General features: G+C 42.5%; 2 protein-coding genes across 3 annotated transcripts in view; one reads left to right on the top strand and one right to left on the bottom strand.

The window, feature by feature from the left end:
- Positions 1-1,922, top strand: part of BMP6 (bone morphogenetic protein 6) — an 83,105-nt gene extending 81,183 nt beyond the window's left edge. Inside the window, exons 6-7 of the mRNA XM_065753417.1 lie at positions 1,332-1,442; positions 1,533-1,922. Coding sequence (XP_065609489.1) covers positions 1,332-1,442; positions 1,533-1,682 — 261 coding nt within the window. The 3' untranslated portion in view covers positions 1,683-1,922. The remainder of the gene's footprint in view (positions 1-1,331; positions 1,443-1,532) is intronic.
- A 2,475-nt stretch (positions 1,923-4,397) lies between these two features.
- Positions 4,398-23,877, bottom strand: TXNDC5 (thioredoxin domain containing 5). Of its 2 annotated transcripts, none has more exons than XM_065753527.1 (10): positions 23,648-23,877; positions 19,749-19,898; positions 18,628-18,733; positions 17,324-17,420; positions 15,450-15,565; positions 12,122-12,208; positions 10,461-10,601; positions 7,937-8,019; positions 4,991-5,120; positions 4,398-4,541 (listed from the first exon to the last, which is right to left on the bottom strand). In XM_065753527.1, the coding sequence occupies exons 1-10, from the start codon at positions 23,848-23,850 to the stop codon at positions 4,419-4,421; spliced, it is 1,236 nt and encodes a 411-aa protein (XP_065609599.1). In that variant the 5' UTR covers positions 23,851-23,877; the 3' UTR covers positions 4,398-4,418. The 2 variants fall into 2 exon arrangements, with proteins under 2 accessions (XP_065609599.1, XP_065609597.1); XM_065753525.1 differs by having other exon boundaries at positions 7,937-8,022; positions 23,648-23,876.
- Between the last annotated feature and the right edge of the window lie 398 nt (positions 23,878-24,275).

Genomic DNA, 24,275 nt, shown 5'->3' on the forward strand with positions numbered 1-24,275 from the left:
AGTTTTTTTATAGTCATCAGCCCAATATTAATCTTCCCCTTGTGTTAAAATCCCTAACCTGTGCCCCCAGGGGTTAGCGCTGGCTGCAGTGGGTAGATCGAAGATAGGTTTTAGCTTGCCTTGCAGTGTTATAACTATTTAGGGCCCAGGCTCTAGTGCACTAAATGTCCCATTTCAGTGAATGTCCTCATCTTTTTTTTTAATTCAGCACCTTTTTGTTTACCAAGCTTGCAAAACCTTGCCCCCCCCACACCCTTTGCAGTGCTTCCCTTATACAGCACTAAACCACAAATGTATTTACATCATCGGTGCTTGCTTGTGTATTAGGGAAGAGAGTGGCTGCTTTACAAAGAGCAGCTTGCTTAGCCAGGGTGAATGAGTACTGTCAAATGACGGGGTAGTTTCGGTGTGCCCAGGAATCCTTGTGTCAGCAGTCACACCACAAGCTTAGTTAAAAAGCTGTGGCAACAGCTGCTGGCTGTTTAGTTACTGCTGTGGCAAAATTCATGCTAACCCAGATGTGTTGACACATACACCTGATGCCAGGGGAGGAGAAATGTCTCCTGATGAGTGGTGATGATGACTCTTTAAAACCGCCTTTCTGCACTATTAAACAAAAGGACTATTTTTGTTTAACTTACTTTTGGTTCTTTTGTGGCAGCAGGAGGAAAGCTGTAATTTTATTGGCGTTATCCCTATGGGGAATCACAGAACTGTAGGGGTTGGAAGGAAGCTCTAGAGATCATCAAGTCCGACCCCTTGACAGAGCAGCTCCCTAGCCCAGGTTGCACAGGTAGGCGTCCAGGCGGGTCTGGAACGTCTCCAGAGAAGGAGACCCCACCACCTCTCTGTGCAGCCTGTGCCAATGCTCCGTCACCCTTAACATCACTTTTTTTCCCCATGGCATTGTGCTCCTCGCTGGGGGAGCCCTGCCACCTGCAGCTCAAAGAGGCTATTCTTCCCTACAATGAAACTTCCTCTAGTGGCCCTAGTGGTAGTTCAGCCAGAGGACCTAACCTGAAGGAAGCATTGGAGCGTAAAGGCGTCCAAACCACAATCCTCTCAAAGTGCCACAGCAGCAGTTTGGGAAATAAAACTGTTTTCATTTGTGGCAGCGAAGTGCGTAGCAATGCACCATTCTTTGGACACGTACATCAGTGTCCATGGAAAAGTCACAGCTTACAGAAAAAAACTTCCAGTGAAAACACATTTTCCCCCTCAAGAAAAAAAATGTTAGTGGAAAATTTTCAGCTGGTCTTAATTGGGTGCAGTTGTCTGTAGAAGCTGGCAACTTTGTAATTGAAATCACATTCCGTTTGTTTCCTAAAAAGGACTGGATAATCGCTCCGAAGGGCTACGCAGCCAACTACTGCGACGGGGAGTGCTCCTTTCCACTCAATGCACACATGAATGCTACCAACCACGCCATCGTACAGACTCTGGTAAGACTTCAGAGAGCTCTGTGCTCAAGCCGTAGGTGAGTTTGTGAGCGAGTTGCCATCGTATGAATTGTGTTTTCTTTTCCACAACAGGTTCACCTGATGAATCCTGATTACGTTCCCAAACCATGCTGTGCACCTACCAAACTGAATGCCATATCCGTTCTTTATTTTGATGATAACTCTAATGTAATCTTGAAGAAATACAGGAACATGGTAGTAAGAGCTTGTGGATGTCACTGACAACAGTCTTCACACGGACTCCGTGATTCTACCATGAACTTCCATGCTACCTTCCGTGCTTTCACAAACTACCTGACAGTGGGGGAAAAAAAGAGGTTGACGACTCACCTTTCAGAGTACCATTTACGTGCCTTGTGTGAGGAAAGAGCTTGTGGAAACACACGCTGGGGTGTGAACAAAGAGCTGGAGCTCTTAAAATGCGACCCTACGCCGCAGTGGCCACACAGCTGTGGGGCTCACAAAGCAGTAATATGCCTGAGCACGTGCTCACTGGGCTGGGATGGTCTTCATCTCACCTAGCAGCTCGGCCTGAGTGCTTGCTTGGATGCGTGCTGCAGTTTAAGCAGATGGACACCCAACGCCCAAAACCAGTGAGGTTTTTTTTTTGAGCATTGTTACTACATCAGACTGAGTATATAGAACGTGTACAATAGGAATACGACATTTCTAAGGGTAGGAATTGCCTTTTGTCTGTAAGGACCAGCTATTAACACCTCTCCTGTTTGTCTCTTCTGAAAGCCGTCATGAATAATGATAGAACACATCTTCAGTTGTGCCAAAGCAAACGTTCTGGGTCCCTTGGTCTCCGAGCACAGTTTAAATCTGATGCTGGAAGATGGCTTGGCTGCACCCTGGGTTAGAAATGCTAGCGTAACTTGGACCGTGGCTGGTCTTTCTTTCCTGGTCAGTGTCTGAGCAGTGTAACTTTACATACTTGTTCTCAGGCAACTTCCTTCCACTCCCCGAGTGGAGCTGCCTCATGGCCTACCACTTGCCCAGGGAGGAAGTCTGGACGCTTCTCCAGCTGTAACTCAGACGTAAAAGTTTAGGGGCCATTCATTCTCCAGTTGGACGATTTATTTACAGGAAGGCCAAATGTCAGCAACTTACTTATTCAAATATTTGGCCAGCCTTTCCCCTTCAACTCACGCAACTAACAAACTGCTCCAAAGGATACATTCACACGGTAGCCACGGTTTGTCTAGCAGAAGCTAACAGCAAATTGTTTTGATCAATATTAAACTTGTATTAAATGCACTTCCCTCTGACTCTTGCATTTAAAAGGCTTCTTGTAAATACGAGCTATAATTTATTGCACTTTTCACTGTATATTCATTGTGCTGTATCATTTATAGAAAGACTGCTTTTTAAAAAAGTTTTTATTTAGAAAAAAATCTCAGTGTAAACAATTGTATCACTTCGATTTTATACAAGAAACTCATGAGATTGTGCTTCACTAGAAAGTTGTTAAAAACACAATAATAAAGGCTTCCTTTAAGGCAGAAGTATATGCATTGATCTCCCACATCTGCCAGTACAACACTTAGTTTCCATTGCGGATTTTTCACCCTTGCACATTTTTAGGTTGAACAGAACCCAGAGGTTCTTGACAGACAGTGAAGTCAAGTACCAGGAGCTATCTGCTGATTTAAAAGTTCATTACTGCTTTGCTTTTTTTTTTTAATTATTTTAAATAAAAACAAACCTGTTCCATATGATGGATAGCATCAGCATTTTGACAGATCAGTCAAATTAGACTGTAGTCACTCACAGTCATTCCATGAGTTTCTGTGCACACATGGGATGGCAGAGTTCAGTCCTTGGTTTGCTGCTGCCATTGTCCTGTGACAGTAGCTGCAGTGTACATTCTTTGGCTTTCAATTGTCAAACATGGAGCATCTTATGCACCAAAGAATAGATCTGTATCGTAATCCAAGGCAACGGGGAGTGCATGGGCCTAACATTCAAACTTAGCAACACTTACAACCTGGAACAAAGGTTAAGGCTCAAGAGGAGTGGGGAACTATTTTAGACTACTGTCAAAAAAAAACAGCTGAATGGAAAAATTACATCATACTACTCATTCTCTGAACAAAGAGCAGGTCAACACAAAGTCTGGATTCAGGTGAGGGTAGGAAATGCAGGTATTCAGCTCTGAAGTCTAACTGCTCCTTTAATATTAACAAAGTAGCCGTAATAGAGCCAGTTCACTTGGGCTCTATAAAAGCAGAACACAGTTACACCTCTGGAGCTGAAAAGAAGCAGCCTACAACAAAAAACATCCACCTGACACGTACGTACACTATGGCATCAGTAATGCTCAGGCACATGTTACAGTACCATTGCTTTCATTATGGCTAGACCTCCCACTCTGAGAGGATTAAGAGGAAACAACCAGCTCATGGTGGCCCGGTATCTTCCGAATGTGTGTGTGCTTTCAGCCTCCTGTGACTTTCCATTTCTTAACCAGCAGCTATATTAAGACAAACAGGCGGGAAGTGCTGTTGTAGAGGCAGCAGTTATTTAACACAGCTGCAGCTGTTAGCTTTCTAGCAATAGTGTGAAGTTTGGAAGGATTACTTACTTATTTTAACCAAATCTAACCTGAAGACAAAAATATTCTGCTGGTGCCCTTAATTTAGTCTCAATGGAAACCTTTTACACTTCACTGCAGGAAGGCAGAAATGTAGCGACAGCTACTAATACTGAAAATATCCTCTCTTTGCACAGTAGCAACTTGTCAGTTTTCCTTCACAAGTAGGGTAGCTTGTCTTCAGCACACACAGAGGGAAGATACCACAGTTCAGTATATTCCATTTCCTAAAAACAAACAAACCAAAAAGCCCCCATTCCCACCCCACCCCCCAACAGACTATTTGAAAGTTAGCAACGGCTTGACTTAAATCCCTCAGCTACTGTACAGAGACAGCCAGGGACTGAGCATTGAGGCTTTTATTACAATTCATCCCTTGCCTGACGCAAAACAAAGCTGTGCAGCGATTCCAGATCTCTCGTTCCGTTGTGCTCGCTGACTTTCTTTCCACCTCGGAAAAGCAGAAGCGTAGGATATCCGCGTACCTTCAAAAGACACACACACAAATGAAACTTGTTACTAATGCCCAGACTCAGTGGTATGTATCTGAATAATTCAATTAAGAAAAAAAAAAAACACAGCAAAAATCTTCCATCAGCAACTGCAACGACAGCTTCGTCTTCCATCGTGTGGCCACCAGCTCCACCAAATAAAGCCAACCTTTATTTTCTAGGAAGAGGGCTTTTCAGTGGCTATACCAAAAGACGCTGGTGGTTTCACAGAGGGCTGCTGGTTCTTAAAGCTGGGACTCCTTCACACCTTCAGTATGAACAACCAAGTCTGAGCAAACTATCCGTGAAAGAAACCGTGCCATCAGGCGCATTTCTGGGCTGCTTTTTTTTGTTTGTTTCTGCTAACACAGGCACCCACAACACAGCAGCCAGCTGGGCTGGGTGCTGGAGCTTCCAGTTCATTACAGCTCTCTCACACTTACAGAAAATCTGTTGCAGACATTACGTTCCACAGTGCAGTCTACTTCAGCTATTTTGACATCAGTCAAACCTGGAAATTGCTCTTTGGCAAGGTTCTCCCAAGTCGGAGCCAAATTCTTACAGTGACCACACCTAGAAACAAAGAGAGAGATTTGTTTAGCAGATACACCTTCCCGTTTATCTCCATCTTACTGCAATATCTGTAAGAAGTTTAGCAAGCTGCCTTTCCAGTCCCCTAATGATCTAAGCCTCCAACTCCCTTGCATTGTTATGTCAGTAAATGAGCTAAGGAAACAAAAGTGAATGATTTCCTCTAAGTACCACACCGAGGTAGCTTCCTTCTCTTCTTCTGGACTGGTATTCTGGCTGCCAGCACTTCACAGAGGAAAACGAAACCAAATAAAGATGAGCACAGAAAATATTTTAATGAAAACTACAATCGCATAGATAAGAACGTGTTTTGAGTGAGATACAGAATGCCTGCAGTACAAATTAAGTTTTTCAAACAATGAATTAATTAATATCAATTCATCAGGAAGTATATGCCATTCAGGTTTCATCTAGATGGCCTGAGTTTAATTAACTAAATGAGATCTTAATTTCCCTACTGAATTTCCTCCAGTCCCTAATCGCCTCCTCGAGTAAAGCAGCATCTCTTAGTGCTGGAAATTCAATTTTAATAGAAGCATTTCTCAGCAGAGATTCTCTGTTTGAGAGACACACTGGTAGCTGAATGCACTTTTCCATTTAGAATGCAGAAGCTTTCTGGGAAGAAGTTCACTTTGAAGTTTAACCACTACCACTGCGCTTTCAGGTACAGCCACAATGGAGTGGTGAGGAGGTCAGTAAGCTTCACTTAGCAGAAGGAACACCAGACCCTGTTCTGATGTGCATTACAGACAGAATCACTCCAGTAATACCATCAACAATACCGAAAAGCCTGTTTCTACTTCATTCCCCTCATGTTCTGGGACAGGGAAATACATTCCCTCTGTAGTAATGTGAGAATGCAGTCCACAGAGTACACACTGAAGGACCAGTGTCAAAAGAAAAAACAATACCATAAAATGGCAGGAATTATAGTAAAGTATTAATGTTGTTGATAGTTTGAAATGGGCTCAGCCAACTTAATAACATGAACTTCTTACTGCCTTCAAGAAGAACTCCCGAAGTGTTTTAGACTTTGAGGTTGTATTGCTCATTCTATTCTAACCCAGCTGCACCTTAATTGGGTAATTAGAACAGCCCTTTAATTGCCCTGAAGCTAGAACAGGGCATTCACAAAAACAATGAAAGATGACTCTGCTGAAGTTCACCTAACACAAACCTATGTATGTTTAAACCACCTTGATCATGTACAACAATATAAAAGCATGTCTGACCACGCACAAACCCTACTAGAAACAGGATGATCTTTATGCTTACTATGCAAGTTAGCATGAATATTTATCCAAAACTAACTGAAAGACAGAACTTGAAAGACAGAACTAGCAAGCAATATAATAGTGTTTGCTGAGCCCAGCGTTAATTCACTTGGAAAAGAAAAAGGTCATTTATAGGCAGTGCACTGTAACTGTATACATAAGCATGACTTTGAGAGCTAAAACTAGGTATCAGCTACATAAATATAAGCAGTGTTTCCCTAAATGGTGGCTTCCTGAACTTTACAGCCAGGGAGAGCATACCGATAAAGAACATGACTCTTTCCAGTAACTAAATCTCATCAGATTATCACAAGAGGAGAAGGTTCAATCGCCATGCTATTGAGAAAATGTAAAGATAAATGCTCCCTTTTTAGTTATCTCCATTTCTTTTCCTTCCAGAAGATTCTCAGATGACTAATTCTTACATCCAGCAAGCTCTGGGTTCCAGAATCCAACTGGAATCTTCCTGCTTTGTGCACAGGTGTCAACTGAGTACTGAACGTTAACCCATTACTGCTGGTGGCACAGCAGAACAGGCACAGAATGGACCTCAGTCCCCCACAGGGCACAGAAAGGATAGAGGAAGTGAAGGTGTGTGGAGAGTGGGGGATGTTTGTTAACACAGCGGTATGAGGCACGCTCCCACGTCCAAAAGCACATCTTTTAGACACAGAACAGACAGCAAACCATACTGCAGTAAAAAGGGTGACAACACTGGGAAAGACTGCATCATTTACACTACACAGAAATCAAATTTTCCCTGGTACTTCTTTCTTACCATCAGAAACACAGTTGCACCTACTGGCAAAGTTCAGAGGCAATATTTTGATACTCCTGAGTATGTGTTAAAATAGGATGCATGCTTGAATGTCAGGCTTTGCTGGACATGCCAGAAATGGCAGAGGCCAAACAGGATATTATTTTCATTCCCACCAATGCTTTCAACTCAGTGTCTGCACCTACACCACCTGCATCAATCATTTCTACCATAGGTTGTTGTATTAAGAGTACGTTCCATGTAATTAAGTGTCAAAGCTGTCACTTGTGCAAAGTAGTTTTTAATCAGATATGTGAAGAGTGACCACTCACTATCCATAGCTCTGCAGTCTGTACCAATTTTCAGGTGCTCAAGAAATGCTTCCTGGAGATGCCGGTTGTGGCAGAGAATGTGCCCAATGGCTGGCACATTCTCCTTCCCCAACCAGCACTGCTGATGACCTTCCTCCAGCTTACCCTAATAGGAACACGCTAAGCCTGTGAAGAAAGCTTTGCTTTCCTTGTTCCCTGCCATTAGCAGGAGGTTGACATGGTAAAGCCTCTCTGTCAGCCTTTCCAGAGAAGAATCCCAAGAAAGTTAAAAGAGACTGAACTTCTTTGCTGCAACTCCTGCCAACACACTCATTTTTCAGTTAATTTGCACTTTAGATCCAGACAACAAATGCAGTTAAGACAGAGAACTAAAGGCCTACGAACAACTAATGCACAAACAGTAGTAACTCTGAAAAGTAGATACGAACTTCTTACCATGGAGCGTAGAATTTAATAAAGGTGATTCCCCTAGCAATGGTTTCATCAAAGTCTTTTTCAGAGAGAGACAGCACTGCAGCCTGCTATATAAGAAAAAAAAAAGGAAAGTAAAATCATTTTTGTATGTTTAACATTGGCCAAATGAGCATTTAGCTGCCTCAGAAGGAAATTGGAACTGGGAAAGATGCCATTATTGATGGTATGAACAAGATTACGAGCAATATACATCACATTTACCCCTCAGCTGCTTTCTGCCCTTAGAGAGATCTGTATCTGAAGAAATAAAACATCCTCATTTTCAGAGGACTTTACTGAGAGGCAAACTTATAGCTGCTGAAAAAAATCATTTCAATACACTCACTCACCCAAGCATTTCAAGAACAACGCTGACAGCAGTTGGCATAAAGCCTGTGATGGCCACTGGAGAGTTTGCTCCACGAGGAATTTACAGCATACAAACGACGTCCTGACAGCTGATCTCTCTCTGCTATATATCCCCATGTTGCAGACACACAGAAAGCTGTTACCAGAAACACATAGTTGCCTGCCAGGAGAACATCACCACACCACACTCACGTGGATGCCATGAAGAATTTTTCCTCCTGATAACATCAGGAGCAACGGCACAGGAGAGAAGGGAGGACTGCACGTTGCTTAAAGACAGCCTCACACATTGTGTGAGAGCACAGAACCATAACTAACTGGATTTTTGTGTGACACCTTTACACATGGGAGGGGTTCAAAATAAATAAATGAGTGAATCTCAGGCCTATAAAGGTTTCAAAAAACAAATACAAGAGCGCAGCTGCCAGGATTATCAATTCTGCAGTGAAAGTTTTATGAAGAGAAGCCAAAAAAGAGACTTGAATGCAGACAACGTCAGCATCTGCTGGTCACTCTGTCTTAACACATCTGGATCATTTTTGAGGTGAAGTATGGCAGCACTCAAGTGTCGCAGATTTAAAAGCTGAACTTCAGTGAAAGGACTGATGTGTAATATGTCCGTATAAGAAAGAACCCTCACAGGGTTGGAACACAACACTGGAACACTACTTTGGAGTCAAAACTCATGGCTTTTGCTGCCTGTGGTGCCAGCTGTGGCTGCTAATCACAGCCAGTGCTTCCTGGCTATGTGGGCCAGAATCATGTAGAGCCATGAGAAGAAAAGCAGAGTCGAGGTGTCTGAGGATGACCAACTGAGAAATGGTGGCAATACTGAGTTGAGATGTAAAGCTGCGAGGAAAAAGTTTAGTTCTACACTGTATTACACCGTTATTTAGCCCAAAAAGCAATCCCCTCACAATCTTGTCCCATTTGGGCATGCAGTGGCGCAGTCAAGGCGTAAGTGGGAATCTGCATCGCATATAGTTTACGTTATTTCTCTAGAAATGGAGTGAAAACTGATTACTTTCTGCATGGTACTAACACCAGCTTGTTATTGTCTTCCAAATCACAGAACTGTAGGGGCTGGAGGGGAGATCATCGAGTCCAACCCCCCTGCATGAGGTCAATTAAAAAAAGTTGAGGAAGATGCAAATGGCATCTCTTAGCATCACCTTTTGGAAGCCGCCTTATGCGATACAAGCAACCCAACTGCAAGAAGTCAAACAGGAAGGATAATATTCTCCTGTGAGAAGCTGCATATGAACCATATTTGCATTAATAATACAATCACTTCTTAATTATGTAAGTACAGTCAACATCACAAGGAAGAATAAATCACCGTCCCTTACGTTCTGGGCAGAATTGTGTTTTCCACGTTTGATAACGTGGTATGCTTAAAAAGTGTCCCTCATCATTCTACCTCACCAACTTTATGCTCAGCTGCAAGAAGGACAGCAGTTGAAATGCAGAAGTGATTAAAAAAGACAAAATTAAATGACATGAAGTACAGCTATGCAAAGATGATTAAGTTATTCCTGACAATCCTTGGCAATATCCATAACCCCGACAGCTGCTACAACCAGGATTAAAGTAAGCCTCAAAACCCAAGGAGTTTTACTGCCACAGCACACAATGCCCTGACACATTTAAATCAATCTGTGTCGTCTTTGCTTGTTTGTTGTTTCTGCAGATAGTCTGTAAGAATGGAAATTTGGCTCTCTTCAGTGGCTCAGTGCTATCTGCCATCTCCTTAGGTTCAAGTGAAAATCTTGCCAAGTGACGTTCATCTCCCTGGCAACAAAGTATGCTGCCACATATACAGAGGTGCCACCAAAAAAGACCACACTTACAACACTGCCTAAATCACTTACTGTAACCACAGAAAGAAGAAGAAGGAGGCGAGGAGGCAGCTATTCATTACGTTCTCTAATTCATCAGGTTACATAAACGTATCACTAAGATTGACAGTCAGATTCCACTCATTAATTGCGTCGAAGAAAATGAAGAAAATACTTGGCCCAGTCTACATCTAGAAACTGTTGGTCTAACTGGAGAGAGAAACACATGGAAAACATGGACAGGCTGCTGAAACGTTGTGAGCAGTGTCAACACAGCTGCAGAGTGCAGGAGCACCTACCTCAGCCTGGGTGGGTTCTGCAGGCGGCTGCGGGGCTTCTGTGGGTTTAATTGCTGCTGGTTCTTTCCCAGAGCTCTGCAGCTGGGAATCCACGTACTCCTTTAAGGAATCAAAGTCCCTCTTCCCTTTGTACTGGTCACCCTACAGTTATCAAATAGCTTGTGTAAGTGTGCATATGTAGTTAAGCTAGCGCAGACATAGGTCGCTCCAAAAGTAACGCCTCCTAGTTATTTCCATGGAAATGACAACAGATAAGAAGAGCACAGTCATACCAACACAACAATAACATTTGATACAGCCAATTCCCAGCTACAGAACAACTACAACGACCTCTGTGTTTTCACCAGCCATGACCAAGAGCCTGCATGCCGTGCTCATAAGAATCTGCACCTGCAGTGGTGACCTGCTGCTGAAACGCCCCACCCACCAGATCACCAGATCACTGTGCTACCTTCTTGTTTGCATCCATTTCTGCAGGATGGGGTCACTCCACATTCATTCCTCTCAGGGCTTCTGCTACCTCTAACCAAGACGGATCTTGTGATGCCAGTCAGTTATGACAGAATGGGTGATGGCATTATGGACAACAACACTGGTTGGCTCAACCAGCCGTTATGATTCAACAGTGCAGTAGTGGCTAGAAGGATTTCCAGGAATCTCTGTGTTACATTATTGGAAAGTTACTGTTTTTGTGGTTTTTTACTTTTAAATATATTGTGTCAGCCCATGATGGAACATGTGATTATGATGGCAGAAAGTCACCAGGGAGTACCAACACTGCCAGTGGGGATAGGCCAGTTTAATGTCAACAGAAATACATTGTTCAGAAGAATGGTAGAGATTCATCTTAACCAAATACAGCAGCAGTGATCTGAGTTCTTCCACTGCACCCTTTATTCACTGCAACTTAAACATCAATAATTATGAAGGATCCAAAGAAAAAATGGGTCGTTGAGAAAAAACACAGCTAACTTTTCAACACTGAGACATTACAGTTCAGGCAAGTTACCCTGCCCTTTGTAGTTACATTAAAAATAAAAATAAAGCAGTTGGAAAATCATTCTGGAGTAACAGCAGACCACTTCCTGTTCTTCAAACTCAGTACACCAACAGACCAAATCCTTCCTAACTGAAAATGCTTCTAACCTTGGATGTGCCATTCTGTCCAATTCGAGCTCTCTCTCTCAGCTGATCAGCAACACTACAGTTACCAGTATGTTTGTTGCTGTTCATGAATGCAGCATTTAAATATGCTGTATAGAAGTATTTTACTTTCCCCAACCTTCAGAACACGGTATTTCTTTGAATTTCTACAAGGGAAACATCAGCTGGGAGAACATGACTCTCGTTCACAGTGCCCAGATGACCATTTCTATGAAGAAATCAGACATCACTCATTAGATGGGCATCACTTACAGATAAGAACTCTATCATACATATTGTGGAGATTGCATATCTTTCTGTTATTTCTATGTCATCTACGCTCTTGCATTCTATAGGAGGTAGAGTATTAAAACAGAGAATTCTCTCTCATAGTAGCACACTTCAAGACACTGTTTTCAGATTTATGAACATTTATCTCTGCACCTTGCAACATTTTTTGCAGTCTGTATTATTCAGGAAAAATACAGTCTGATCTTTTGCTGGGCTTGCAGACTCACCTTTTCACCATTCCTAAACCAGAGGAGTGTGGGATAGCCACGAACTTGGTTTTCAGAGCAGACCTCATAATGCTGGGTACAGTCGACCTGCATTTTGAAAAAATATGATCAACCATTCAGTGTGTAAACTAAGCACACTATATAAGCTTACATTAAAAAATCTCAGAAAAATACATGAACAGTCAATACACAGCTTTGGCAAAAGCCAGTGCCAAGTATTTACTTGAGAACAATTATCTCTGCCTTCCAAGTAGTGGTTTGGTTGTGTCACTGGGAGGCTATGTGTGTTTTTGCTTTTATTTCGAGAGGGACAAGGCAGGGAGGGCTAAAATGGAGAAGAAACAGTAGCAAAGAGCAATGGGAATATAATTAATTATTCCAGATAAAACAAATGGAATACTAACGTGCAAGAGCTTTTAAAGAAACTGAGGAGCCAATAAATCTTCACCTAAAAGTTAGATTACTCTAAAAGCAGTCGACATGTCAACAGCTAGCAAGTCAACTTGACTTCAAAGGAAATTGCAAGTGCATAGCACCATTCAATTCTAATTTGTCATAAACCAATCTATAAAGTTACCTGTTCATAATCTTTCCTGAAGAAAAGCAAACAGATAACTTAGGCACTTGAATCCAGATTTTGAATTTTTACATAAGAAACATTTTGAGTCAGATTGCTGAAGATCAGTTCTAAACATTAAACACAACCATGCCAGCAGACAGCACTGCTGCTAAGATGCTATTTCCTCAGATTACACAAAGGTCATGGTGGTTGAGCTTTCTTAGAAACAGCTGTATTTCCTGTTTAATTCCAGACCTACAATCTTAGCCAACACAATTCTAATAGTTTCATAACGTATACAGTCGAACAAAATTGACCAGACAAATCTTAATGGCTTTATTACGGAGCAAGTATCAGTAACGGGGACAACTGTGAACACAACAGACAACTGAATACAACTGTTGAAAAATTGTTGTTTATATTTCTCTGGGTAACAGAATGGTAACTTCAAGAAGATACTTAAGCTGAGCAATGATTTTATCAGGCATTCTGGGTTCTCATAAGTAAGTTAGCATTTATAAATTTGGTGCAAAGCAACGTCGCACCAGTGAGCCTCACCTCCGTGCCTGGGAAGATCATGGAGCAGATCCTCCTGGGTACCATGTTAAGGCACATATGAGACAAATTGGTGATCTGAAACAGCCAGTATGGCTTCACCAAGGGCAGATGTGACCTGACCAACCTGGTGGCCTTCTGTGATGGAGTGACGGTATCAGTGGACAGGGAAGGGCAACAGATATCATCTAGCTGAGCTTCTGCAAATCCTCTGACATGGTCCCTCACCACATCCTCTCTAAATTGGAAAGGTATGGATTTGAAGGATGGCTCAGTGGATTGGTTGGCTGGTTGCAGCCAAACAATTGTCATCAATGGCTCTATGTCTGGGTGGAGGCTGGTCAGGAGTGATGCCCCCCAAGGGTCAGTCTTGGGACCGGTGCTTTTCAACATCTTTATCAATGACATGGACAATGGAATGAGTGCACCTCCAGCAGGTTTGTGGACAACACCAAGCTGAGCAGTGCAGTTGATACATTAGAGGGAAGGGAAACCAGACGGACCTGGACAGGCTGGAGAAGTGGGCCCGTGTGAGCCTAATAAGGCTCAACAAGGCCAAGTGCAAGGTGTTGCACTTGGGCCAGGCAATCCCAGGTATTTATAGAGACTGGGGGAAGAACTCCTGGAGAGCAACCCTAAAAAGAAGGACTTGGGAGTCCTGCTGGATGAGAAGCCGGACATGAGCCAGGAGTGAACACTTGCAACTTGGGAGGGACAACTATATCCAGGGCTGCATTAAATAAGGGGTGGCCAGCAGGGAGAGGGAGGTGACTGTCCCCCTCTACTCAGCTCCTGCGAGTCCACATCTGGAGTACTGCATGCAGGCCTGGGGCCCCCAGCACAAGAAAGATGTGGAGCTTTTGGAACGGGTCCAGAGGAGGAACACTAAAATGATCAGAGGGCTGGAGCACCTCTCCTGTGAGGCAAGGTTGAGGGAACTTGCTTGTTTAGCTTGGAGAAAAGAAGGCTCTGGGGAGACTTCAGTGTGGCCTTCCAATACTTGAAGGGAGCGTATAAACAGGCGGGGGAATGACTGTTTACACGGGTAAACTAAGACAGTGGAGATTTAGGTTAGCTATCAGGAGGAAGTTTTTCACTCAGAGGGTGGTGATGCACTAGAACAGGTTGCCCAGAGAGGTTGTGGATGCCCCATACCTAGAGGCATTCAAAGCAAGGCTGGGTGTGGCTCTGGGCAACCCGGTTTAATGCTTGGCAACTCTGCCAATGGCAGGAGGGTTGAAACTAGGTGATCTTTGAGTTCCTTTTCAACTCAGGCCATTATATGATTCTAAGCTTAGTTTCTGATACTTCATTCTCAGAGAAGAGTGTATTTTATATCAATCTGGTCCTGAAAGTAGATACACGTCTTCTCTAGAGTTTAACCACGCTGATCAGCTCGCTGTATCTATGGGACATCTGAATTAGCAATTTTCAAAGCATTTCATAGGGAAAAAAAATCAAGTTCATCACCGCTAATAACAGCTGCCCCATGAGGACAGACATGAGATTGCTGGTTTCATGTCCCTCTGCAGGACTGACAGCACTGCTAAGTGTCATGCAGCCTTTCAGACCAGTGAACCTATCTGAAAGCTTAAGTATAAGCTCAAGAAATTGAGTCCTGTCAGCTCTCCACTACTGACAAATACAGGGAGATTCACATCATTAGCAACCTGAACTTAGGTTTGGGTCAGCAAATAAAGCCAGTAACTAGAATTGCCAGACCACCTCCATACCTCTGCACAGAAGTCACTCTATGTAAAATACCAAACTCCCACGGTAAATACACCACAGAATCTGGTTATCATCCCTAAGGAAATTAGTAAAGCAGGACAAGGTATCAGTTTTTAGAGTGACAGAGCCCCTGAAAACTTTAGGAAGTTCAATGGGGATAAACAGGAAAAATTTAAAAAAACTATTTAGACTTATTCCCAAATCTCTCTGAAACACAGGGAGGAGCATTCAATGTTTCTAACACGTTCTTGCTTAAAATGAGGTAGTGCTGTTACTTGTAACTAAAAAACCATCTCTTCCAACATAAGGTAACATATTGAATATGCAAGAAAAAAAATCATCATAGAATTAAAATAGGACCTATGAGTATAAAGGGATTTAAGAGCTGTTATTTGCGAATCAGAGAATAAACAGCACGACGGTTGACTGAAACATCTGTATGCACAAAACATCTTCAAATTAAGAAAAGAGTACTTCACTTACCTTGCCAATCTTTACATTTTCTGACTGTTCAAAGGCTTGAGCCAGCTGTTCCCAAGTTGGGGCCAAAGCCTTGCAGTGACCACACCAAGGAGCAAAGAATTTGATGAAGTGATTACCTTTGAAGTCAAAGAAAAAGATTTAACTCTTTTGGAATTAATTTGGCTGCCATTAAAAGCTAGGTATTAATCTCTGTCTGCAAATTTATCATGGCATTTCCTGGGTTAAAGATAGGAAACGCTGTGAATAAAAAGCCAGGCCAGAATATTTCAGCAATTAGGTTTTCAAAACTGTATGCAGTCCCTCACTGTTGCCAATTTCCCTGAAGATCCAAACAGCTTCACAACCTCCAGCCAACAAATGAGGTATGAGAACTATGGCACTTTTAACCTAACAGTGTGCTGGAGTATCTAATCCTACTTCATCGATCATTTTTCCCTGTAGAAGGAACCAAGGCATATGTATTTACAACAGCATAAATCAAAGTATAAATTAGACTTCAATTTAAACATTTCTAGGTAAACACCACCACACTGCATCCGTGAGCTACCTAAATAACTCTCTTCATCCTATAATTCTCTCTGTTTCTACCTTGCAGAAACTGCTGCCTTTGTCGAATTTCATGGTGTTTTACAAAGGGGAGAGTCCCTCTAACCTCACACTAAGGTTTTGTTGTTTAAAAGTATTATCCTAATTGCTGATTACCAAAATATGTAGCTTCCTTTAATCAGAATCACTACAAATTCAACTTGCTGCATGCTTTTGCACTCATCAGAGCAATGCTCTGTTAATACAAAATAAAAATGAATTTAATTGAACACACAAAAAAACTTGATTTGAAGGAAAAAAACAGTGATTGTGGGAAAAATTTTTAACAGAATTACAATCCTTTGAGGGTCACCATGAGGCTAGAATTTCTAGAACTTCTAGTTTTGGGGTTTGTTCACAGAGGGAGGTCAGGAGGTGTAAACTGCAAAGGTTGATTAGTCTTAACTTGCCTACTCTGCATCAGAAATACTTTCAAAAATGACTGATTAGCTCTGCTTAGATCAAGTAAAGACCATACTAAAATTTATCACGAATTAATTAAGAACATGTAGTCAAAAGCAGCTGTTCTGCATCACTTACTCTGTGATACATTTATTTTCTTTCAATCAGAGGAGAGTGTATCTTTTAGCCCGATAGCACAAAAAAGGTAGGAGACTTATTTTTAAGAACTAGAGTCAATCTTCTAAGTGAAACTCCTAAGCCTTCAGTTAAATTTAAGCACTGCTGAAGTCAAGAGAGGACAACAGTTTTACAGATGATCATAAAGCTGCTCAACTACTGGATATCACCATGAGAATATCTCCTCCCATGGTATATGAAAGCCAATGGATACATCTTAAAACATCTACACATGCACTGAACTTAACAACTGACAGTATCTGCTCAGACTCAACTTGTTTAATGTTCAGTGTTTCCCTGATGGCTGAATGAAGAATCTGCTGTAATGTTCATGTAATTCTCTGCACACATACAGGGAAATTTCGCAGAAGGAAATCCTCCTTCACACTTAACATGTTTCTAACTAATGGTTCCTTTAGGAAGCTTTATGTCTCATACAGTCGTGTTATCACATGGGCACAGACAGTTTAATCTGACCTGAACTCTACTGTTTTCTGATTGGAGTGCTGTTCTTACACTTTCTATTGGTGTGCAAAGTCTACGTATGCTAACTACAGCATTTTTACACAGCATGTAGTTTCATCCTTTCTTTAGGCACTACTGGAAAATTAAGTGGAAAGGAGGCACCTTAAGAACTAACATTTCTGTTTCACACTTCCCACTAGGTAGGTCTCTGTAAACAAGCATCTCATGCTTATGAAGGAGGTTACCTTCTGCTATGTGTGTCTTGAAGTTGTCCGCTGAGAGTTCATACATTCCCTGCTTTGATTCAGCAGCTTTCGGTGGCTCTGCAACAGAATCTGGATCCTATTCAAGAGGAAAGTTCATTTTTACTTGTCTCCAATGCACAATATTTGGTTCCTGTATCATGCCATACTATGGTAGCATCTGAAATTCCTAAAGCTATTTCCCCATTTAGCTTCATGTAGGTATCTAACATTTGCTAACAAATACTTGAAAGCAAAATGTAAAAAAAAAGACTACCACAAAGACAAGAGTTGTCACATTAACTGGAAAAACAGCCTTCCAACGATGCTGTAGTATAGTGACAGTGCACAGTAATTGCTATGGCATTCAGAACATTACCATATAGTATTAACACACTTAGATCAAATAACTGTCTTCATGTCTGCCACCAAAACAGTACCGGTGGTATTTTAGCTACTTAAAAATATGTAAAAGAAAAGCTATTTTCAGCTGCCATAGCAGGAAAGCAGAACCTAGTGCTCCCGTGAAGGCAGCAACAACAGCAAAGGAGCAAATATTTCAACAGTAATCTGCAGCAAACACAATGACACTTAGCAAAAGCAGAAGGCTACTTTCAAGTCACTAGTTAGACCTGGGAAGAATTATTTAAGAACTGCAAAGTATATTTCATGAATCAGTTAAGTGCTTAATGTAAATCCATTAAAAATAGCACTGTTTGTATATAATTATTTTCTAATTGCACTCAGCAATCACTGTAGTTTTATCTTGATTAGCAACAGCAATTAAAAATTTAGGTATATTAGACAAGCCTTGCCTAAAACGAAGTGTTAAACTCAATGGTTTTCCTAGAGATGACATTAGTTTAACTTACTTAACCAATTTGTTTAAACCCTTTCTGAAGGCTAGAACATTCTCAGCTAATAGTTGAGCTAAAGAACACACACTGTTAGAAGGAAATTAAGCCCAACATAAATGCAATTTTTCCTGTACTGTAGATAAATCGTTTAACTTACTCCAGAGACATTATAGCCTGAAGGTGTTAACTGAATTGACACAGAATTCAAAATATCAAAATGGTAAACATTAAAAATTGCACTGTGTACTTCCTGTAGTTTTAAATATAGGAACAAAAGGTAGGTCACGGCATATCAGATTTAATTATTATTCTAACTTATGTGGATGCTGCTCCATATCATTATTCTCACCTGACTTTTATTCTCAGGAGCAGATTTTCTGCCTAACCTATACATAGATCAGCAAGTCTGCAGAAGAAAATATTTCCTTTTCCTATTCCCTTTTCACTTACAGACGGTTCCCCATTTAGTTTTTCCAACATCCAGTTTTCCAGCGCCTGGAAGTCTCTAGGGCCTTGGTATTTCAGAGGTTCTTGTCCTGGTTTAAGCAGTTTTAAACTGAAGGATTAAAACACAGAAAAGAGTGAGGTAAAAATTTACACACATGGAACATTCCAAGTAAGCAATTCAGCTCAGGATGCAGCAAGAGCTCTCGTTATTATTCACGATTATTCACTTCAACATCACACATCTCCCTCAGCTTGAAGGGTAACATTTAGAACTTAAGACACCTTTTTCATTCCCATATCAATTTTTACAGGGGATTTTAAAAAGCGATAGTTTCTTTCGTTTTTTTATTTAGATATTTTTTTTTCTCTTCTCATTCTATAAGTAGGAAAAAAACCGAACATATGAAAGCTTGGAAAAACAACACAATGCAAATGATATTACATATCCCCTCAAAAGAATAGGTAACTATTCAGTTCTTCCCTACTCAGGGTCTCTGCCATTCTTTCTATTTTATAAGGAACGGTGCCATAATATAAACTATACAAATACACAAATGCAACCAGTGTTTGTTTCTGGGGATACTCTACGTTTAAAATTCATTGTTTCTTGGTATTTCTAGTGGAACTAAGCCACAGACTGCCCTTAAGGACAATTCCTAGTTCAATGGGGACTTTGCTATTTATAACTCCCAGCTTCTAATCAGTGGCACTCATCTGCGTCAAAGCAAGCATAGCCACGGGTGTATGTCAAGTTCACTCTGTTGCTGAGGTCAGCAGTAACACTAGACAAAGTGAGCCCAGGGAAGGAAACTGAAAAACATGGGCTGTGGAAGGTGCTTGAGAAAAGGGTACTCAGAGAACAGAGGACAACCCTGGACTTTATTTAAACAGTCATCTCCAAGACATAAAACAGCTTCCTTTAGTAGAAAGAAGAATAAGAGTAGCATATATCACATCATACTTGGCAAGACAGTAAAAGGGATTAAATGAAATATAAGAGATTCACAGGGCTACAGAGAAAACTACCAAAGCATGGAGCTTAGAAGTTAGCTTCAACAAGTTGGCAGAAGATCATGGAAAACTAGAACAGAAAGACACAGGACCAGATCTCCTTTTATACTTACGTAGGGTACCCTCGGACGCCAAATTCAGAGCATAGTGGAGTGTCTGTAGTACAATCCACTTTAACAACATAGACCTGTGGGTTTTCCATGTTGTTGTATTTATCTCCCAGATCATTCCAAGTTGGCTGGAGGCGCTGGCAATGTCCACACCTGCAACAGAACGAACACAATATTCCCCTATAGTTGCTCTCTTCAGAAGGAAATGAATCTTTGGAAAAGTCATACACAGAATAATTGGAGATGTTGATACATTTAAAAATAGTGAAGTTGGAAATCCTCCATACACAAACAGCGCTACAGTAAGTAACACATGCCATGTGACAACACTGCAAATGCCTTGTAAAAACTGTCGAGAGAAAGCCTACTGAGCACCCTCTGAACCTAGTGATACTATTAAGAAAAGCACCCTGCATCTTCCAGCTGTTTAGAAGAAAAATCTCACAAGGCTGACCAGCTTTCTGTACTATTCAACGTTTCAAAATACTGTGCAGAAGTATTTCCAGAAGAAAAATTCTCTTTAATGGCTGTTTTTTTTGCCAATCCTTCAGTACATCTAAAAATATGTAAATAGATTAATAAAAAAAACCAGCATGAAAGCTGTTTTCACCCTTGACATGACCTAGAAAGTCTACTTTTTAAAAATTCAAACAGCATTATGATGTCAGAGGAAATTGTTTTCCTATTCCCTTCAAATCTCCTATTTAAAACCATTTCACTCATACAACTGGCTTTGAGCCCATTCATAGAAAATCTGCACAGATTCATACCCTTCCAGCTTCACTGATATCATTAAGACATAAAAAAAAACTACCATCTTTCAATCTCGATATGATTCTGTTGCAGTTGGTCCCACTGGGGAACATATATTCCCACTATGTAGGGGAATATAACCTCATTCTGAATTATAATGGTGAAGGAATACAATGTGCTACTACCAAACTTAAATATTCCTTAAATATTTGACTTCAGACTGAACTCCCTCAAATCTTCAAGGAGTTCCAAGAGGAGGACTTGGGGTTCTCAGTGGATATTCATTGGTGTTCAAGAACTGAGCATGGAAATCTATGATAGAAAATCTCAAGTAATTCAAACGTTTTTTAAGTATACAACAGAACTGCTTTATTCACATTTAACACTGTGATCTCTGTTCTACACAGTTCACTATTCCCTTCCTTTGTCAGATTATATGAGCTGAAACTGAAAATAAAGCAGGAAAAAGGCTCATATCTGAATGAGAAACAAACTAGTTAGTCATTCTTGGTTTTCATAAATATTCAGTTTATGTTTGGAGAAATAGAAGGCAAGACAGTCCCTGTAACACTTCTTTCCGGAATACCTAAGGCATAACTGAAGACTATATAAAACCTGAGAACTCAAAATCAAAGACAGCAAGCCCGTGTAACATCACACATCTCTCTTAGTCCCATGCACCTACACAGCCATCACTCCCATTCTATATCCAAGGGTCTGGAAAAAAGCAGCCAGTGGGGATGGTAGAGACCTGGCAGTCAATGAGAAGCGCCACCTTTCCTTCCCTACATAATCTCTGTATACAAAGACAAATCAAGATGCAAAAGAGATGCTATAGAAAAACTTGCTGAGAAAAAAAAAATAAATAAAAATAAAAAATAACTACCACCTACTTGAACACTGCTAATATCAGGAGGTAAAGAGAGAACTTTATTTCCTAAGAGACTGCAGATAGGTTGCTCATTTTAACTCTAACCAATGTGGGCCCCAAGTGCTTGTGCTTGCAGATTATTTTCCTGTGGCAGTATCTAAGGAATACCACGCACGCTGCTATACCTCACACCCATAGATCAGCACTCCTCTTACAGTATCAGTGCACCTCCCTTGGAAGACCTGACGGTGGGCTTCCTAGGCTGATGATCAAAAGTCTTAGACATCTGATGGCAACTTTTTTTGTAGGTTTTTTTTTTTAGAGTAGCCTGCAGTATTTGAAACAAATGTGAGGCCTTATTGGAACTGTTGCTATCAGAACGGGAAGAGCGAGGCCCGTGGCAATGTTTGTTTGAAGAATTCTGCAGAAATTGTTGGTCCTGTCTATCCAACTCACTGTCAGCCTTTATTATCTAACATTACCAGCAGCTCTAAATTTCTGAAAGAAAACTCAACTGAATGTTGTGTGGTTTGCCAGGCTTCTCCCTCACAACTAAACAAAGCAGTGCCAAAATGCCTGCATCAGTGAGAAGCACTGAGAGATTATCACATTAGAATCAACTAGCAATATGGCTGGAGGTTCTAACAGAAGAGTCTACAGAGTCTATTCTGGGGTTGTCAGACTGCCATCTGATCCTATGGACGATAAAAGAACTGGTGCATCTAAGCATCTCTCCCAGGCACCTCTATGTTTCCCTGTTCCCTTCTCTTTCCCTTGAACGTAAAACCTGGACCTGCTGCTGTCTATCAGGAGCCAGAAGTCCAGACCAAGGGCCCTGGAGTTGAGACCCAGGAATCTGGATAAGGCACACTAGGTGTGAGAGAAACATTCAGAGAAGCTGCAGCAAATTTGGGAAAGGACACAGCTTCCTCACACTCATGTTGGGCAGAGATCCTCAGCCCTCCCAAGGGCACAGAGTGGTCCAAGTTTGCAAGGCCAGAGCTCTCTCTGATGCACAGTGAGGATGTGAAGCATATGCCGGACTCTGCAATGGCCTATTTGGCACAGGGTCTCCTACATCTGTGATCCAAGACAAAAGTTCATATGGCTTCGGAGATGCCTGCGAAACAGTCAGCTGAAGCCGGAGGAGATGCAGATATTACTTCCTCAGCACTCCTGCTCTGCATAGGAACTTCTCTGACCTTACTCTCAAAGGTCCTTCACCAGCAAGTTGGGCTTCCTCCGTTTTATAACCTTCAGAGAGCAAAGGAAGACATCTGCTCTTTCAAGCTTCAACTTCATGTCTTTGTATGTCATAAACAAGCCTGATGGCAATAAAGAAACAACAACAAAGTAATACTTCAGTTTTTAAAGGAAATACTTCTCCAGCTTTGATTTCAAAGAGTATCGTGACGTGTGCCTCCACCAAGAGGCTAGCTTTGGGCTGAATCACGTCATTGTAAAGACACTGTCCCATTAACTTTATTTCAACCTAAGAAAACTTGGGAAAAAAAAAAAAACAGCTCTAACAGCAAAACTCACAATAACACTACTGGGTAAGTCAGAGATGAATTAAAAAATAAAAAATAGGCAGAGTGAAGCAGAAAAGGAGAACAAATGCAACCACTGGAGGGGTCCAGAGATGAATACTGTGCCACAGACTGCTGTTCTCAGCCTCTTCCCAACTATTCTTGTGTCAAACATGCCAGTCTCAGGACGAGAACCCAGTAGACGTCGTGCAGATGCGGTAGCTCCACAGCCCTGTTAATACTACCTGTGGCCTTGGGAGCTATCGTTTACACCATTTCTACTCCTTTTGCAGCAAACTTACCCTCACATTCGCGATAGCAAACAGGACAAAACTTTTCCAAGAAAGCAACTACGAGGCCGGGGACACGGAATCCCACAAACCCTTCATCTCTTTTAGTACAACAAAAGCCCTGAGCCTGCATGCAAAGCCGCTGCAAGCTCCTCGCACGAGTCCATCATCACACCGCCCTGACAGCGCGGCTCCTCGCCATCCCCATCCAACCCAGCCGCCTCCCCTCGGTCCATCCGCGTACCACGGCCCGCACCAGGCTTCACCCCGGCGCTGCCCTGCCCTGAGCAGCCGCCATTCACCACGTGTACGCCCCGCGGAAGGAGCAGGGAGCGAGCCCGCGGCCTCCAGCACCGCGCCCGCCCGGCCCGGCCGCCTCCCTGCGCCACGTCAACGCGGGAAGAGGCGGGCTGCGGGACGCCGCGCAGGGCCAGGCCGAGCCGCGCGTCCGATACCCACCACGGGGCGAAGAACATGACGAAGTGCGGGGCGGCGGCGGCGCCGTGCCGCAGCATCTCGGCGCTGTAGAGGTGCCGCGCGTGCGGGTCCGCCTCCGGCTCCGGCTCCGGCTCCGGCTCCGGCTCGGCCCGCACCGACCCGGCACAGAACACGGCCCAAGCGAGCAGGCGCCACAAGGCCGGGCCGCAGAGCGGCGGAGCCATGGCAGCGGCGTGGCAGCGAGCGGCGAAAAGCCCCGGCCGGCCGCCGCCTCCCTCCCCGCCCGCCGCCAGCCCCCGCCCCCTGTGCCGCCCGCCCCGGCAGCGAGCTGCTTGTCGCTGCTGGAGGAGCGTGGGGCAGTCCACGGGGTGAGAAGTGGTGCGTTAGCGAGGGTCTTCCGAAGAGCGTTTGCAAGCGCACAGGAATCGCTTAGACGAGACTATAAATCATGAAAGCTGCGTATAATTGTATTTCAAACGCTCAAGTTGCTTTGGAACGATGCGACCTCTTTCAAAAATCCTTACAAGTGAGAAAATTGCAAAATGCTCGTGCTATATTGACCACCAAGCATGAAAAAAAGCCAGCTGGCGTAGTCCAGCACAGTAGGCAGTCAATGACTGTTTACAGGTGTTGATAGTGATAGCACAAG

Source organism: Cyrtonyx montezumae, unplaced genomic scaffold, assembly GCF_038088225.1.
Source record: "Cyrtonyx montezumae isolate F1298 unplaced genomic scaffold, pur_monq_1.0 scaffold_8, whole genome shotgun sequence".
NCBI classification, from domain to species: Eukaryota; Metazoa; Chordata; class Aves; order Galliformes; family Odontophoridae; genus Cyrtonyx; species Cyrtonyx montezumae.